The sequence below is a fragment of the Girardinichthys multiradiatus genome, chromosome 9 (assembly GCF_021462225.1).
Source record: "Girardinichthys multiradiatus isolate DD_20200921_A chromosome 9, DD_fGirMul_XY1, whole genome shotgun sequence".
NCBI classification, from domain to species: domain Eukaryota; kingdom Metazoa; phylum Chordata; class Actinopteri; order Cyprinodontiformes; family Goodeidae; genus Girardinichthys; species Girardinichthys multiradiatus.
This window is the reverse complement of record NC_061802.1, coordinates 15,886,559-15,903,176: the sequence shown is the minus strand read 5'-3', so window position 1 is coordinate 15,903,176 and position 16,618 is coordinate 15,886,559. Positions and strand designations below refer to the sequence as shown.

The 16,618-nt window shown below is 42.4% G+C and overlaps 1 protein-coding gene across 4 annotated transcripts in view; it reads right to left on the bottom strand.

Moving 5' to 3' along the window:
* Positions 1 to 16,618, bottom strand: part of bmb (brambleberry) — a 25,178-nt gene extending 8,560 nt beyond the window's left edge. For 2 of the 4 annotated variants that reach the window (XM_047375007.1, XM_047375009.1), the window contains exons 1-12: positions 16,498 to 16,618; positions 14,811 to 15,061; positions 12,208 to 12,336; positions 11,941 to 12,126; positions 11,620 to 11,842; positions 11,200 to 11,316; positions 10,943 to 11,122; positions 10,326 to 10,532; positions 10,109 to 10,247; positions 9,858 to 9,919; positions 9,651 to 9,778; positions 9,445 to 9,566 (exon numbers count right to left, since the gene is read on the bottom strand). In XM_047375007.1, coding sequence (XP_047230963.1) covers positions 9,445 to 9,566; positions 9,651 to 9,778; positions 9,858 to 9,919; positions 10,109 to 10,247; positions 10,326 to 10,532; positions 10,943 to 11,122; positions 11,200 to 11,316; positions 11,620 to 11,842; positions 11,941 to 12,126; positions 12,208 to 12,336; positions 14,811 to 15,059 — 1,742 coding nt within the window. In that variant the 5' untranslated portion in view covers positions 15,060 to 15,061; positions 16,498 to 16,618. Of the gene's footprint in view, positions 1 to 249; positions 318 to 8,405; positions 8,721 to 9,444; positions 9,567 to 9,650; positions 9,779 to 9,857; positions 9,920 to 10,108; positions 10,248 to 10,325; positions 10,533 to 10,942; positions 11,123 to 11,199; positions 11,317 to 11,619; positions 11,843 to 11,940; positions 12,127 to 12,207; positions 12,337 to 14,810; positions 15,062 to 16,497 lie in introns of those variants that run through there. The other 2 variants (XM_047375008.1, XM_047375006.1) reach the window with 2 other exon arrangements.

The following is a 16,618-nucleotide window of genomic DNA, read 5'->3' as shown; positions in this document are numbered from 1 at the left end:
CCCCGGGTAGACCCATAGTCTCAGATTGCGGCAGTGAGACTTATGGCACGGCTGAATTTATAGATTATTATTTAAATCCCGTCTAAAAAGCACCAAAGCTAAAGATACATACCACTTTATTGACATTATCAAATAGGTCCAAAATTCCTGGGCATTCCATCCTGTTCACACTTGATGTGGACAGCTTATACACAAATATTGTGACTGTAGAAGGATTAAATGCAGTCCGGGATGTCTTTTTGAAATACCCTGATGAAGAGCGACCAGATGCTGCACTGCTCTAGCTGCTGGAGATCAACCTCCGCAGGAATGACTTCCTGTGGAATGGTGAGTGGTACCTTCAGGTTAAGGGAACAGCAATAGGAAAGCGCTTTGCGCCCTCTTATGCGAACATTTTCATGGCTGCCTGGGAGACTGAGGCCCTGGAGGCATGCCTTAAAAAACCTGAGCTTTATTTTAGATATCTGGATGATATCTGGGGTGTTTGGACTCACTCAGAGGAGGACTTCCAACATTTCTTACACACACTAAATAATATCAATGCCTCCATCAAACTTAAATCAACCACGAGCGTTACAGCAATGGATTTTTTGGATACCACCACTTATAAAGGCCCTAAATTTGGCACCACCGGAATATTGGACATAAAAGTATTTTTCAAACCCACTGATACACATGCCTTATTACACAAAACGAGTTTTCACCCTAATCACACTTTTTCCGGCCTAGTTAAATCCCAAGTACTTAGATTTTACAGAATATGTACACAACACTGATTTTTGTGAGGCAGTCAGTGTTGTTCTCTGCTTTGTCCAGCAGAGGCTACCAGAGGTCTTTTCTGAGGAGATGTTTAAAGAGCCTGCCTGAGTCTCCCAACTAAACAAGAGAGGGAGGGCCCCCTGCTCCCCTTTCTGGCTACTTTCTCCCCCAATAACCCGGAACTGTCCAGGGTTCTGAAAAAGAACTTTGCACAGTTCCAATCTATCACGGGAAGGCTGACCACGCTGAGGGTCATGCCTGCTTTCCGGAGAAACAAGAACTTACAGGATGTGTTGGTTCATGCAAAAATAGGGCTTTCTCCACATCCTTTTGCACACAGCACTTTTCAATTAGTGACTTTTAAACAAAAAAAGTGGCTACAAAACCCAGTCACTCAGAAAGTTTATTTAGTTCCCCATCTAGGTGGGATGGAAACGCATAATTGTGTGTTTTTGTTGTCCTGTGCTTGTTGTGCTTTTCGTTTTGTGGGGGAGTCTGCCAGCACACTGCATGGCAGACTTTTATTATTTCAATTAAATGTAATTCGACAACAACCTAAAAAACCACACCTTTTTGTAGAAAAACATTTTATTTCACACGGTTGGGAGGCAGCTCAGGTTATGCTTCTCCAGCTGGGGCTGACTCACCTTCAGTGATCTCACCTCTTGACCCTGGGGGATCTACCGACTAACTGAGTAGGGCCCATGCACTGATTTTCATCCTTAGGGTGGGGATCATTATTCTATTTTTGTCTCTGACTCTGGCTCGTGCCTGCTTCTGTTGGTCACCTGATTTCCTAGGTTCTGGGGTCTTGAGGGGTCAGCTCACTTTCTCCTGCGATGAGCTGATTTTACTGGATTTTTAGAGTTTATGCCCTTTCCGGTGATCTTTCCCTAACCCTAAAACTCAGGGTTTTCTTGCCTAAAACTAAGTTCTTGTTTACAAATTATTGCCTACCTGCATCTTGATCAAAACAATAAAGTTCACCGGTCTCCTCTTTGGGAGATAGTTATTTTTTACCTTTTTGGTTTACTCACCTGAGTCCTGCATTTGACCTGTTTTATTATCTGCATCCGGGTACATAATAATTACTATTTACCTGTGGATTTACTCACCTGGGTTCTGAGTTTATTCTGTTACTTACCTGTATTCTGGGACACAGCAACTACTGTTTACCTATTGGTTTACTCACCTGAAACAGGGTCCTGAGTTTAACCGGTTTACTTGCCTGCATCCTGAGACAACCTAAATATTATTTACCGGTGGTTTACTCACCTGGGTTCTGAGCTTAACCTCTTTACTTACCTGCACCCGGAACATAATAACTACTGTTTATCTGTTGATTTACTCACCTGAGTCCTGCATTTAACCTTTTACTTACCTGCATCCTGGGTCATGATAACTACTGTTTGCCTGTAGTTTACTCACCTGGGTCCTGAGTTAACTGGATATACTTACCTGCACCCTGGGTCCTGAGTTTAACCTATTTACTTACCTGCCTCCTGGAGAAGGACTACTGTTACCTGTGTGGTTTATTCACTTTGGTACTGAGTTCAATTTGTACTTCTTAACTGTATCCTGCATCAATTGTGCACTGTTTATCTGCATAATGGTTCTTACTTGTTAATGAATCACTGTATACTGTTACCTGGACATCTATACTTACCTGTAAAGAAATAATAATTATGTGTTGTTATTTGTATAACTGTACTTACCTGTATTCAAATCATTACCTGTATTGTATTATTTATATTACTGCGACGGCCGATTGGCTTGGGAGGTGAGCTGTGGAAATCTCGCGGCAGGTGGACGAGATCTGGGAGGAGATCTCGCGCCGCATCCTTAGCGCCATCTTTCCTCAGCCAGCTCTCACCATATGAGCACGCACTTTTCTTAGTGGAACAAGCTTGCCTGATGAAGGTCCTGTTTGTGACCGAAACGTTGCATTCTTACTTCTGGACGCCATCCCTGGGGTCCAGTGGATGCCATCCCTGTCAGTCTCGAACCCATCAGGCAGGGCTGGCAAACGCTCCTTCAGAGTCTTAATGTAGGCATTTTGGTGCCACAACATGACCTGCTCCCTGTGGGGTAAAAAAGGTCCAATGTTGTGTTCTGGCACAAATACCTGAGTGTCTGGGAGACGCTGGGACACCACCCTGAGGGTGGCCTGAAGTTCCCTCAGAGCGGTGCGTTTTTCTCTCTGGCTGCGGTTGTTGAGTCCAAAAGAGGGAACCAACTTCTCGACCTGGCAGGTGATGTTGGCTTTCAATAGGAGGGCCTCTGCGTGTTTCCACTTGGCCCCAGGGAAGCCGTCCACCTGTAAGTCCTCCGAGGAGAAGGTAGGAAACCTGTTGACATTAGAGTCCCCCAACACAACCCATTTTCTGGAAATGGTAAGACTCCAGTCTTCCATTTTGTTGGGGGTTGGGGGATGCCGTGTGGGTCTCCTGGTCTGTGGAGTAGAGGTGGCCGCCCTGGTGGCAAAAGGGAAGGGACGCAGTCGATAGTCCCTCAGAGCCTGCAGGATAGGCTCCTCTCGAGGTCGAGGTGGCTGAGGAGTTGCAGGAGGAGTAGGATCCTTATTCTCAATAAATTCCTGAAAATCCTCCATGGCCAGTAGTGGCATAACCCTGCCCGGGGTGTGAGTGTCCCCTTCCGAAGGCCCCACAGCTGGCTCCGACAAGGTGAGTAGAGGAGCCTCCTCCTGGCTTGGAGCCTGCAGATCCTCATCCGAGTCGGGTTCAGAGTCCTGCTGGTCCGCTGGCTGGCGGACCTCCCCATGCAGATGCCTCCCTTTGGCTCTCTGCTTTAGCGGTGGTGGGATGGCCGGAGTGTCCATCCCACCAGGAGGAGGGTTGGTAGGGGGTTCAGGCTCCCCCTCCGTTTGTGGCACGGCAGGTGCCAGTGACCAGTCCGGCTTAACTGTCTCTGTCATGGTGCCTGTGGAAACCATACGCACCATGGGGGCAGGAGGAGGACCTGGCAAAGAGTCTGGGGTAGTGGTCCCTGAGTCCACCATCCTGCTGGGTCTCTGCTGGGGACTGGCGGAAGGCCGGGGTAAGGGCTGTGTCTGGGTCCCAGTCTGACTAGCCCCATCCATCCTAGGCTGTTCCTCCACATACCCTAAGTCCGCCAATAAGGAGGTTATGGCGAGCTTGGCATGTGCGACAGAGTCCTCCGTCAGACGCCTCCCCAGGTTGCGGCGTGCCCACTTTGTTGCCACCTGAAAAGGTGCCTCCCACATCTTTTGTGGGAATCTACTCAAGGTAACAATACCTTCTTCTAATAAAGTCCGGTAATGATCTTTGAGGATGAGCAGGGATGTAAAAGTCCAATTCTGGGCGTTTCCCACAATTAGCTGGCTCCTTTGTTCGGTGGGAAACGCCGGAACAACTACCTCCGAAAGGTGAGTACAAAGTTTCAGGACTTGTGTCCTTATGGGACACATTTCTAAGATGGTGTACTACTTTGATCAGTTTATGGAGTAGTCTCACCTTAGCAGGAAAATCAGGATCATCGGACTGCTGTTGACGTTGGTGCGGCTGCGAAGGGCGAACCTGTCGCTGTCGCGCTGCCACACCGGTGTGCGAGAGGGGTTTCCGGCCCTCCCCCCGGTTTCTGCCGTGGTGGACTGCATTGTGGGAAGCCCCTGCTATAAAATCCACTCGTCTGTTGTCCCGATTGCTGCCGGGAAAGGGTCGCCATCGAGAGCGTTGTCTCACCGGTGCACGACGCTGCCGCTCCTGCGGTAACGTACGGACCTGGCGGGGTGGAGGATAATAGTAATCCCCTAAAAATCCTCCGAATAATCCGCCAGGTCCGCTGATGTCGCGTAATGGCGGCGGTCCGGTGAGTTGCATTCCACCCACCTTCCATCATGGCGGCGTGAACTTGACCTCACATACGTACAGTCAGGTGCGGCAAGATGGCCGCTGCTCCAGGCAGCAAAATGGCGGCGTGGAGGGGAGGCAAGATGGCGTCTTGGAGGGGAGACAAAATGGCGTCGGTCACCCTCTCGACGTCCGCGACGGCTGCGGACCAAGGTCCATCTTCCGTCGACATAGTCGTCGTCCGGATACATTTTTGCAGGTGTGCACGAAGGAGTGAGTATAAAAACTAATCGTAAATTAAAATAAAACTAAATTGGTTAGTATTTAAAAATAAAATGAGGCCGAGTGAGGCCAAAAAACGAGATACTCACAAATTTCCTCGTGCGTCGCACTTTATTTTGACAAAAAATAATGTCAAAAAGGCAAGGCAAATACAAAATATTAAAAACAAGCAAGAATGCAACGTTTCGGTCACAAACAGGACCTTCATCAGGCAAGCTTGTTCCGCTAAGAAAAGTGCGTGCTCATATGGTGAGAGCTGGCTGAGGAAAGATGGCGCTGAGGATGCGGCGCGAGATCTCCTCCCAGATCTCGTCCACCTGCCGCGAGATTTCCACAGCTCACCTCCCAAGCCAATCAGCCATCGCAGTAATATAAATACAATACAGGTAATGATTTGAATACAGGTAAGTACAGTTATACAAATAACATATAATTATTATTTCTTTACAGGTAAGTATAGATGTCCAGGTAACAGTGTCGCTGAAAAACTAGTCCATGCACTTGTTACTTCAAGGCTGGACTATTGTAATTCTTTACCATCAGGATGTCGAGAAAATGCAGTTAAAAGCCTTCAGCTGATCCAAAATGCTGCAGCAAGAGTTCTGATGAAAATTAAAAAGAGAGATCATATTTCTCCTATTTTAGCTTCCCTTCATTGGCTCCCTGTTAAGTCCAGAATATAATTTAAAATTCTCCTCCTCACATATAAAGCCCTTAATAATCTAGCTCCATCATACATCAGAGATCTGATTGTTCCATATATTCCTAACAGAGCACTTTGTTCTCAGACTGCAGGTTTACTGGTGGTTCCTAGAGTCTCTAGAAGTAGAATGGGAGGCAGATCCTTTAGTTATCAGTCTCCTCTCCTGTGGAACCAGCTCACAGTTTTAGTCCGTGAGGCAGACACCCTGTCTACTTTTAAGGCTAGGCTTAAAACTTTCCTTTTTGATAAAGCTTATAGTTAGAGTGGCTTAGTTTATCCTGAGCTATCTTCCTTATTTTTTACCTCCATCTTCTTCCCTCCCTGTTGGTTGGAGTAAGGGGGAGTCAGGTTTAGCCTAAACCGGCTCAGTTATGGTTGAGGTGCAAACACACCCTCCATTTCTGCTACCTGTATATGACCCCTTCTCTTTTCCAATGGTTATAATCAGTCTGACAGAGAGAGGTATCCCAATCCTTGTGGTTTTTAGTATAACAATGACCATCAGTGGGACTCTTTGTGAGGTGCCTTGAGACGACATTGTTGTAAATAAGCGCCGCTTAACTAAATAATCTGAGCTGAAACTATCTGTGTAGTTATGCTGCTATAGGCTTAGGCTGCTGGAGGACATAACGACCAATTTCACCCTCTTCACTACATTCTCACACTACTCTCCAATTTTGCATTGTTTGCTGTTATTTCAGCTTTTAACTTTGTTCTCTCTATTCTCTTCCTAGAAGCTACACCTGGCCTGGCTCTGTGTCTGCCTGTGGCACCTTTCTGGAGAGGGGAATCGTCCAAGCTTCTGCTGGCAACAACTTAATGCTCACCCTCTACCAATGATCCACATAGCCCTGTCTTTTAGTGTTTAACCCTTTCTCTCTCCTAGACATGGCGATTGACTGAGCTTCTACTGTGACTATCTCTATGTGCTCACTTTCAGACTCTAACCTTGAAAACTGGCTCAGAGTTTATCTGTTCTTTCTTTCTAGGTGAAACGACTAAAGGAGCTACATCCATTAACATTTACTTTTCCTTCCCATAGGAAGTACTTCTGGATCAGTGCTTCTGTGTGTGTTCTTTGTGTCTCTGCTCTGTTCTCTCAAACCCCCAGTCGGTCGTGGCAGATGGCCGCTCACACTGAGCCTGGTTCTGCTGGAGGTTTCTTCCTGTTAAAAGGGAGTTTATCCTCCCCACTGTCGCTACATGCATGCTCAGTATGAGGGATTGCTGCAAAGTCAACGCCAGTGACTGTCCACTGTCTCTACATGCTCATCCTGGAGGAGTGAATGCTGCAAGTCACTGACTGGATGCAATCTACTGGGTTTCCTTAGACAGAAAAACTTTTTATCCAATTTGAATAAATAACTAACTCCGACTGCACTGTTCAATTGTTAGGATTAATTGGAATGTATGTACCCGACTGTTGTGAAGTGCCTTGATACGACATGTGTTGTGAATTGGCGCTATATAAATAAAACTGAATTGAATTGAATTAAATATTTAAAAAAACGACAATTTGTCCAATTAAAAGTAGGAAGTTAAGATGAACGTCCTCATAGTGCATTGGTTTAGAGACCTAAACAGGCATCCTATCCAGGAAACTTAAAGCACTCTGTGGTGAATGTCTACTTGTAATAAAAAAAAAAATAATTCTGGTAGATTCCAGGAAGACGTTTTAATTCCTGCTCTGGCTCTGAAGAGCATTAGTCCGATGTACATGTGCCCCAGAATCCTTTGTAATAGCAAGCCATGCAGTGGTGGTGTAAAACATAGCTCCAGTGAAGTTTAATTTTTCTAAACATAAGTCAGGGTATTATTAGTAAGGGTGGAACTGTGCAAACATCAATGTAGCAAAATGTTATTCTTAGGATATATCCTGACCCACCACTTTAAGCCTGCTACACATGTAGTTGAGAAGGGGATTAAAATACTGATGCATTATTTGTTCATTTGGCCAAAACACTTTTGCAGCAAGTTATCCTGGACAAACATTTGGAGAGAAATACACACAGGCACCTCAATGGTCTGGCTGCCGACTCTAGAACTGTTGGTCACAGCTGTGGCATTTGCTGGGTTGTACTAGTCTCCTTGCCTTTGGTTGATTACGTTAACACCAAGGTTCCAAGTATTTAATAATCCTTGGGCAAATAAATAGTTCCTTTTGAAGAGAAATATACCGTCTCGACCTGGCTTTCATGATGCTCACCCACTTCTCTTGCAGATTATTTGAGGAAAGTGAGATTACTGGTACTCACTTTGCTAAGAATTGCTTTGGTTTAACAATTTGATCTGTAGTTCCAGATGAAACAACTGTTCTGTTTAAGAGGTGGAGCTTAGAACCCTTTGTAGGAAAAGTTTTCAAACAAATAAATGTTTGATTCTGATTTATGTTTCCTAGATCCAGACAGATTTTTGTCTTTTTCAGTTATAAAAATGTGATATTTTCCCTTTAAATAGAGGTGGTGGAAAACTTAAAAACAGTAAGCTGTTGATATAAATGTTACAAGCATAAACAACTGTTGAGTTTAATAAAAAAAAAACAATGTCATTATTTAATAAATGCCAAGAACCATACTGTTTTTTTTTTTTGCAGCACTAATGGTCTTTATTTTTGTTACTTTTTTTCAAAATAGGCAGACAGGAACTGGGTTGGAGAGAGAGGGAAGACATGCAGAACAGTCTCTGGTGTTTGACTCGAACCTGGGACAGTCGCATTTAGCACTGAGGCCTCCGGATATGGGTCCCTATCGCTACGCTTCATGGCAGTGTTCTTGACCAAAATGTTGCGATACATACAGACTGTTTAATTACTCACGAAAAAAAAAACCCCATCAATGAGAAATAATTTATTTTAAAAAAAAAACATGTAAAACATTTGTTTCTAAGGACATGAGTTAAACATTTAAAATTCCTACAGATGTAGTGCTTGTTAAGCAATAATTGTTGCAAACATTTCTTGGCAGTAATGGGTCCATTTAAAAAAAACATATATATATATGTCACAAAGTTTAACATTTTAGGAGTGAATAAAAGAGCTGTGTCCCCCTTCATGAACTCGGCAGTACTCTTGTCCTAGAAGCGCTTTATTCTTACAGGTTTTCCCTGTTTTTGTGATTCCATTACACAGCTGACGGCCTGACAAGGAGCTGCCACAAAAAAAATAAATCACAGAAGATTTAGGTTATTGTTTAAGGTGACTCAGTGTGGTCTGACAAACGAAACCCTTAACATATTCTACGGACACTGTGCAGTACTGCATCAAGATCAGTGTTCATGCCAATCAATGCCCTATCTTCTGGTCCTATTATGAAAATGATTCCTTGACATGTTTTTTATGAAATTTAGTTCTGCATTAAAAAAAAAAAAAAAACGACAAAACAGTGGAGCCATGTAAACATATGGGCCTTTCAATGGTTAAAGGGCTATAGTATTTGATATTGTGCATTAATAGTTCAGGTTAAAGTAGTTTTAAAGACCAACATGTCTAGAGTGGAACAGATATTTATGTTTAACAAAAGAGTTTAGGAAGCAGACATTTGTCTTTAGGACTGCTAATGTGCTTTTTCCTAATCGCATAGAGCAAATAAAAATTAATCAGAATCAAGTGTTGCTTTCAATCATTAACCCACCTGATGTAATAATTTATTCCTTGAAATGTATTTCAAGAGCAGTGCAGTATGTGTTTTTTATTTTTTATTTAGAGAGCATAGCTATCACATCATTTAAAATCCCCCAAATATTATTAACCTTTCACACACACCAAATGGGACAGGTTGGGGGGAAAAAAGAAATTCAGTATATTTTCTTCACCAGTTTTTGGGAAGCAGACATTTTTCAAACAAGTAAAAAAAAAAAAAACAACCCACTAACCTGTTGGTGATAATTGATGGGGTAAGACTTGCACTTCTCGAGTCCCTTCCAAAATCATGAGATACATTCACTGAATCAAAAACTCCTCCCAGGATCTTTTGAGGGAGGTCTTCAATTAGAGCCTGAAAACAATTAGAATGGGTTGACAAATGTTCAAGTACTCTACTGTGTGACCTTTAGACAGGAAATGACACAACTCAGCTAACCCTTGATAGAAGTTCAGGAGGTATTGGCCTGGGAGTGGACCGATTCGGTGTTCCAAATATTGGTAGGAAGTTAGGCTCTGGCACGGGCCTCCTTTGAGTGGGAGATAATGCTGATATGCCAAGTTCACCTGTAAACAAAATGAGTAATAATTTAAAAAAAAATCTGTTAAAGTCAATTGTTTATTAAATTACAGGTTTAATTTTTACCTGATAAAAAACTGTCATGATTCAACAGGTTGTCTTGCTCATATACGTCGCCTTTTCCGTATCTAAAAGAGACAATATGAAGACTTTAGAGGCACAGTTCATAGCAATTCATGCAAATCAAGCTTGGAAATCCAAAATATAAATCTAAAGTGATGTGCAACTTCAAAAGAAATACTTCATTGAAATAGCAATTTGGAGTTTCTCTGAGATCTACTTATCCAAACTTTCAGATCAACTAGAATGATACAAACCTTTCTGGTGTGGATGATGGTGGACCCGCCATTGCATTCTTCTGAGGCTCCACGATGTTCCATGGACCAAGCATCAATGGTGGAACGAGCTCATTTCTGCTTGGCATACAAGCCCAAAGGCGATTTACAAACCAGTGACCTACAGACACAAAGCAATCCTGTTAGAAATGCATTTGGGAACTTCATATTTGCCTTGTAAGTCGCTCCAAGCATGTACCAAGTGACAGAGCAAGTAGCAGCACGCTGAGACTGGTGAGGTCCAGCGCTGGCTGCTGGTTGATCTCGGCCACTGCATTCAGGGGAACCATGAGCAGCAGCATGGCTCTAGAGAAACCTGGACAGCGCAGGAACGTCAGAAGGACTGCACACAACACGAAGTAGCCCGTGTGTGCAACACAGGTCCACATAGCTGTCAGACTTAAACCTGCAAGAAGGAGAAACCCAAAACTTTCATGAAAGCCTTTTCTGTTTTTGTGATTTCAAAACAATCCCTCCTAAAATTACTTAAAAGGTTTAACAAATTTTGAATTTTAAAGCAGTTTCTTTAAAGAAATTGCAGTAAGAACAACTCAGCTGAGAAAAAGAAAATACTCCTTTTTTAAAATTTCAGAAGTATTTGGATCACATATTTACTTCCAACTTTTTCCTCGTTTTGGCAGGAAATCCAATCAATATGATGAGCGAATGTATGACATTTTATCAAAGCAACTTCTTTATAATTTTAGTAATTCCTGATCCACACGTAATACATCCCAAGCAATTATCAATATCTTAAAGTAAGTAAAGATATGAGTAACGTTTGATTTTAATGTTGCAACAGTATGCCACACTCACCCGCCCAGCCCAGGTAGCCCTGAATCATGTGAAGCCTCTCCTCTATCCGAAGCTGCATGTTATCCAAGTAGTGCAGCATGACTCCCAGTGTGCTGTTCATGCGCTCCAGTTTGTTCATCAGGTCAGTGTAGTACTGGGAGGTCTGGTCCTGGTACTGCAGGAACTCAGACATGCTGTGGTCTGTTGATTCACAGCAGCAAACAATTAAGTTCAGTCATTTTCTGTAAATAAAAATTGCTATGAAGATGATCAGATACCAATTTTCTGGTAGATATCCTGAGCTTGGTGCCTGACACCCGCAAGGTCATCAACGATTGCCTTGTGGTTGTCTTGGACCTCTGAGCTTTGGACCTGCAGATACTCGCTTACATTTTCTAACATGGACAAGGAAAAACAATCATGAAAGTACACCATCCAAATAAGACAAGGTCGAGTAAAACCCTTTTTTAAATAAAGCAACAGCTTTTTTTTGTGTGTGTGTTTTTTTTTTTTAAACAAGTGATTTCTAGGGATGAGGAGAAGGCACCAACTAAAAGTTTGATTCTTTAGCAGTGTTTTCTCTTAGTGTGGGGTGGGTAAATACAAACTACTGATTGTGTCAAAGCTACGTTGAGTTCTTACAGATAGGTTCAATGTGGAAAAGTTAAATTAGCTTAAGAACACACTGAGCCTCTCACCCATTCTTTTTGTAATGCCCTGAATGAGCTGGGCTACCACCTCTTGTCCAGAGGCAATCAGGGCCTTTTCCTGACCCAGACGTTCCAGGTTTTCCCTCAGCGAACCCTCCATCTGCTCCTGACCCTCGTGCAGTTTGTCCTGTTGAGACTGAAGGGCACTGTGGCCCTCAAGCAGCTTGTCGAGAGAAGCTGTAGTCAACTCCTTCAGCTCCAGCTGTCCCACCTGTTTCAAAACAGCACAAACTAACAAAGGAACTCAGGATTTGGCACATTTGAGCAAAACATAGAAAGGGTTAGCTTCAAAGGAAACCAAAACTCGACCTTCAGGTCTTTCATTGCGTCTAACTGGCTTGTTGCTGTGGAGATGAGAGAATTGACCGTAAGCTCCGCTCGGCGGCGAAAAAGCTGCTGGCGAGTTGCGTAGCAAACTGAGCGCGCTCTGTTGCTCACTATGTGGTAGGCATTCCATGTGTCCGGATCCATATCTGCTGTGCATTCTTTTATGGTCTGAAACACCAAAAACTGTGTCACAAAATGTCATTAACAGTTTTCTGGGGGAAGACAATGTAAAAAAGTTTTCAGTATTACCATTTCTTCTGTGCATGGGAAGGTCCGGCGCCCTTCGATCTCTGCCTGACAGTTAAACAGTTCCACTCCGAGCTTGGCGAGATTCTCCTCAGAGAGGCTTTCACAGCTGGACCTCAGCCGAGCAACCACCTGCACACAAGTCCAAAGCTTCAATATTTTTTTCCCCCCTCCCCAAATTATCATTATGTCACTGGCATACCCTGGTAATGGGTATGCCAGTGTATCAGGCTGGGTTGAAATTTACAAAGGATTAAAAGCACAATCCATACTTTGATTGACCTACTATATCCCAGAGCTGTCCAAAAAGTTAAAAATACTCAAGGGTCACACAAAAATACAGTACAGACCAAAAGTTTGGACACACCTTCTCATTCAAAGAGTTTTCTTTATTTTCATAACTATGAATATTGTAGCTTCACACTGAAGGCATCAAAACTATGAATTAACACATGTGGAATTATATACTGAACAAAAAAGTGTGAAACAACTAAAAATATGTCTTATATTCTAGGTTCTTCAAAGTAGCCACCTTTTGCCTTGATTATTGCTCCACACACTCTTGGCATTCTGTTGATGAGCTTCAAGAGGTAGTCACCTGAATTGGTTTTCCAACAGTCTTGAAGGAGTTCCCAGAGATGCTTAGCACTTGTTGGCCCTTTTGCCTTCACTCTGCGGTCCAGCTCACCCCAAACCATCTCAATTGGTTTCAGGTCCGGTGATTGTGGAGGCCAGGTCATCTGGTGCAGCACCCTATCACTCTCCTTCTTGGTCAAATAGCCCTTACACAGCCTGGAGGTTTGTTTGGGGTCATTGTCCTGTTGAAAAATAAATGATGGTCCAACTAAACACAAACCGGATGGAATAGCATGCCGCTGCAAGATGCTGTGGTAGCCATGCTGGTTCAGTATGCCTTCAATTTTGAATAAATCCCCAACAGTGTCACCAGCAAAGCACCCCCACACCATCACACCTCCTCCTCCATGATTCACAGTGGGAACCAGGCATGTAGAGTCCATCCGTTCACCTCTTCTGCGCCGCACAAAGACACGGTGGTTGGAACCAAAGATCTCAAACTTGGACTCATCAGACCAAAGCACAGATTTCCACTGGTCTAATGTCCATTCCTTGTGTTCTTTAGCCCAAACAAGTCTCTTCTGCTTGTTGCCTTTCCTCAGCAGTGGTTTCCTAGCTGCTATTTTACCATGAAGGCCTGATTCACACAGTCTCCTCTTAACAGTTGTTCTAGAGATGTGTCTGCTGCTAGAACTCTGTGTGGCATTGACCTGTTCTCTAATCTGAGCTGCTGTTAACTTGCGATTTCTGAGGCTGGTGACTCGGATGAACCTATCGTCCGCAGCAGAGGTGACTCTTGGTCTTCCTTTCCTGGGGCGCTCCTCATGTGAGCCAGTTTCTTTGTAGCGCTTAATGGTTTTTGCGACTGCACTTGGGGACACTTTCAAAGTTTTCCCAATTGTTCGAACTGACCGACCTTCATTTCTTAAAGTAATGACGGCCACTCATTTTTCTTTACTTAGCTGCTTTTTTTCTTGCCATAATACAAATTCTAACAGTCTATTCAGCAGGACTATCAGCTGTGTACTGTATCCACCTCCTGCACAACACAACTGATGGTCCCAACCCCATTTATAAGGCTTGAAATCCCACTTATTAAACCTGACAGGACACACCTGTGAAGTGAAAACCATTTCAGGTGACTACCTCTTGAAACTCATCAACAGAATGCTAAGAGTGTGCAGAGCAGTAATCAAAGGAAAAGGTGGTAGCTACTTTGAAGAACCTAGAATATAAGACATATTTTCAGTTGTTTCACACTTTTTCGTTCAGTATATAATTCCACATGTGTTAATTCATAGTTTTGATGCCTTCAGTGTGAAGCTACAATATTCATAGTCATGAAAATAAAGAAAACTCTTTGAATGAGAAGGTGTGTCCAAACTTTTGGTGTGTACTGTATATATTTTTTTCCCTCTTACTCACGTAAAACTAAACATTTATATTTGATTGAAATGAACAAAGTAGTCCGATTGTTGGAGAAATGGGAAAAAAGACTTTCACTCAAACGCTTTATTAAAAAGAAAAGCCTAACGTTTAGTGAAGTTTTAAAATCTTATGGCAGAGCAACAAGAACTGTATATGGGTCACTCCTTGTTCAGAAACGCTTGTTGTATTTTGCCAAGTTTACCGGATAGATATGCCAGTCTGCTTCTGAGTAAAAGTCGCTGAATGTGAGTGGTTTTATTTACTATAAAATTAAAATTAAAGTAAATAATGTGGTTAATAAAAGAAAAATGATGTGTCCTACCTAAAATTTCCAATTTCAAGATAATTTAATTTATAAAAATGTTGTCCTAAAAATCTGCATCAACCACCTGTGCAGGCAGGCCACATTTCATTCCTAAACTGGGGCCAGGGACACCCCTGCTCCATCCCATCATCATTGTACTATTCATCAGTAATTTTTGTGCTCACTTCGTTTCTCTCAAAATTATATATTATATAATTATATATATTATATATATATTTAAAAAACAAGAAAAAAACAACCTTTTCTGAAGTGAACAATGGAGGAAACTCCCGATTACCCTGTAGTGGCAACTGTCTAATGGGCTCAGCTCCAGTTGCTTCGCTTCAGCCAGAAACTTCTCATCTGTGGTCACCATTTCAAACGGAGCATCTTTCACCAGAAGCGCTGGAGCTACTGGAGGAGGAGCAGCTGCGGCAGGATGAGGCTGCGTGATCCTCACCCACTCGAACAGCCCACTGACTGCAGGACAGCCCAGCATGCAGATGGTTCCCAAGAGGAGTGGACAGTGGATCAGGAGGTAGCCCATGTCTGGATCAGAACACACAAAGAGATTTAAAATGATTAGTTGTTCATAGATTCATATTTTTGGGGATTTCATTGACTTCTTCATTTAGCAGTCACTCAAAGACATCACATTGCCTAATTAGACAATTTGTTGTGTTCATAAGACAAAGAAAAAAAAACAAAAACACTCATCTACAACATGTAACATTAATTAATTCTAACAATATTTTTATTTTGTCATAGGAGAAAAGTTGCTGGATGATGTGTAATATACTTGAAGATCTCAAAGAATTTTAGTTTTTATTTAAAATTTATCAGGTAGTCTGGGCTAGCTGCATCATCATCTTGTCCTAGAGGTGTCGCACATCTCAAACTATTTTGCTTTATGCCCTGAGGTTGGAGCTGAAAATGTAATCATGCTACACCAAACAAGTCTCCTCTACACAAAGCACAAAACTCTGCAGTACTTGTTTTGCAAACTCCATTTACCTAAATCTTTGGCACGTTTACCGTCTTACCATTTTCATGCATGTTAGTCAGCAATTAGCTTTACAAAGGTGTGCAGGTAGTACAGAACTGCAGGCCTCTGTAATTACACGGATAGCAGGTTAGACTGGAACCAAACAGTGAGGCTTTAAACAATAAAGCACAACATACTGTACTTTGAAAGAACACTTAAGTCTTTCAGCATGCACATATGAATATCTACAGGGGAGAATTCAGTCATCTGTTGGGCAATAGCAAAGACCTTAAAATCCAAATAAACTGATAAATATAGCTGACTTTATGTTGCACGGCATCCAACAGTCTGCAGTACACAAAAGTTAAACAACGTGATTTGACCTCTGTAGCTCCACTAAAATATGGACTTGTAAAGAAGGCTATCCCACAAATTCCATAGAACTTTCTTTGCAAGATCTCTCTCGAAGATGCACAACTTTACACTTGAAAGGCCAAATCCATTTAAATGCTTGAGTACCATTCTAGTTGATACAAAGGTGATACTTGTTTTACATGAAAGGTGCTGTTTTATTGTATTGAAATTAGCACGATACTGATAACCGACTGTAGGTGGTGATCTAAAAGGATCAAGATCAGTTTTTTTTATGTTTAGCGAGTCTAAAACACAGCTTCTGTAGTAGCCTTTATTCAGTTGCTTATAAATAAAGACCAGGCATTGAGACTTGCCCAGGCATGTCTGCTCACAGCAGAACTAAGAGGCATCCACATTAATGCAGTGGTTTACAAATATTATATTTTCATTGCAAATACGTATGTGTTGATACACGAAAAATTACATTTCGTTTATTTTCTCACTAATTTACAAAAATAAATTTAAAAATCGTGTCTTCCTTTACATACAAGAATGGGACATATATATATATATATATATATATATATATATATATATATATATAAAACCAACACGTGTTCGAAGAAGATTCAAATAAGTAGCCTACCTTATCTTAATTTGGAGGAAGCACCTGAACACAGAGAAAGCGACCACCCTGGGGCTCCACAGGCAACAACAGCTGATTGAGATGATGGTTTAATTTGCTCCGCGGCCAGGCAACCAATCAC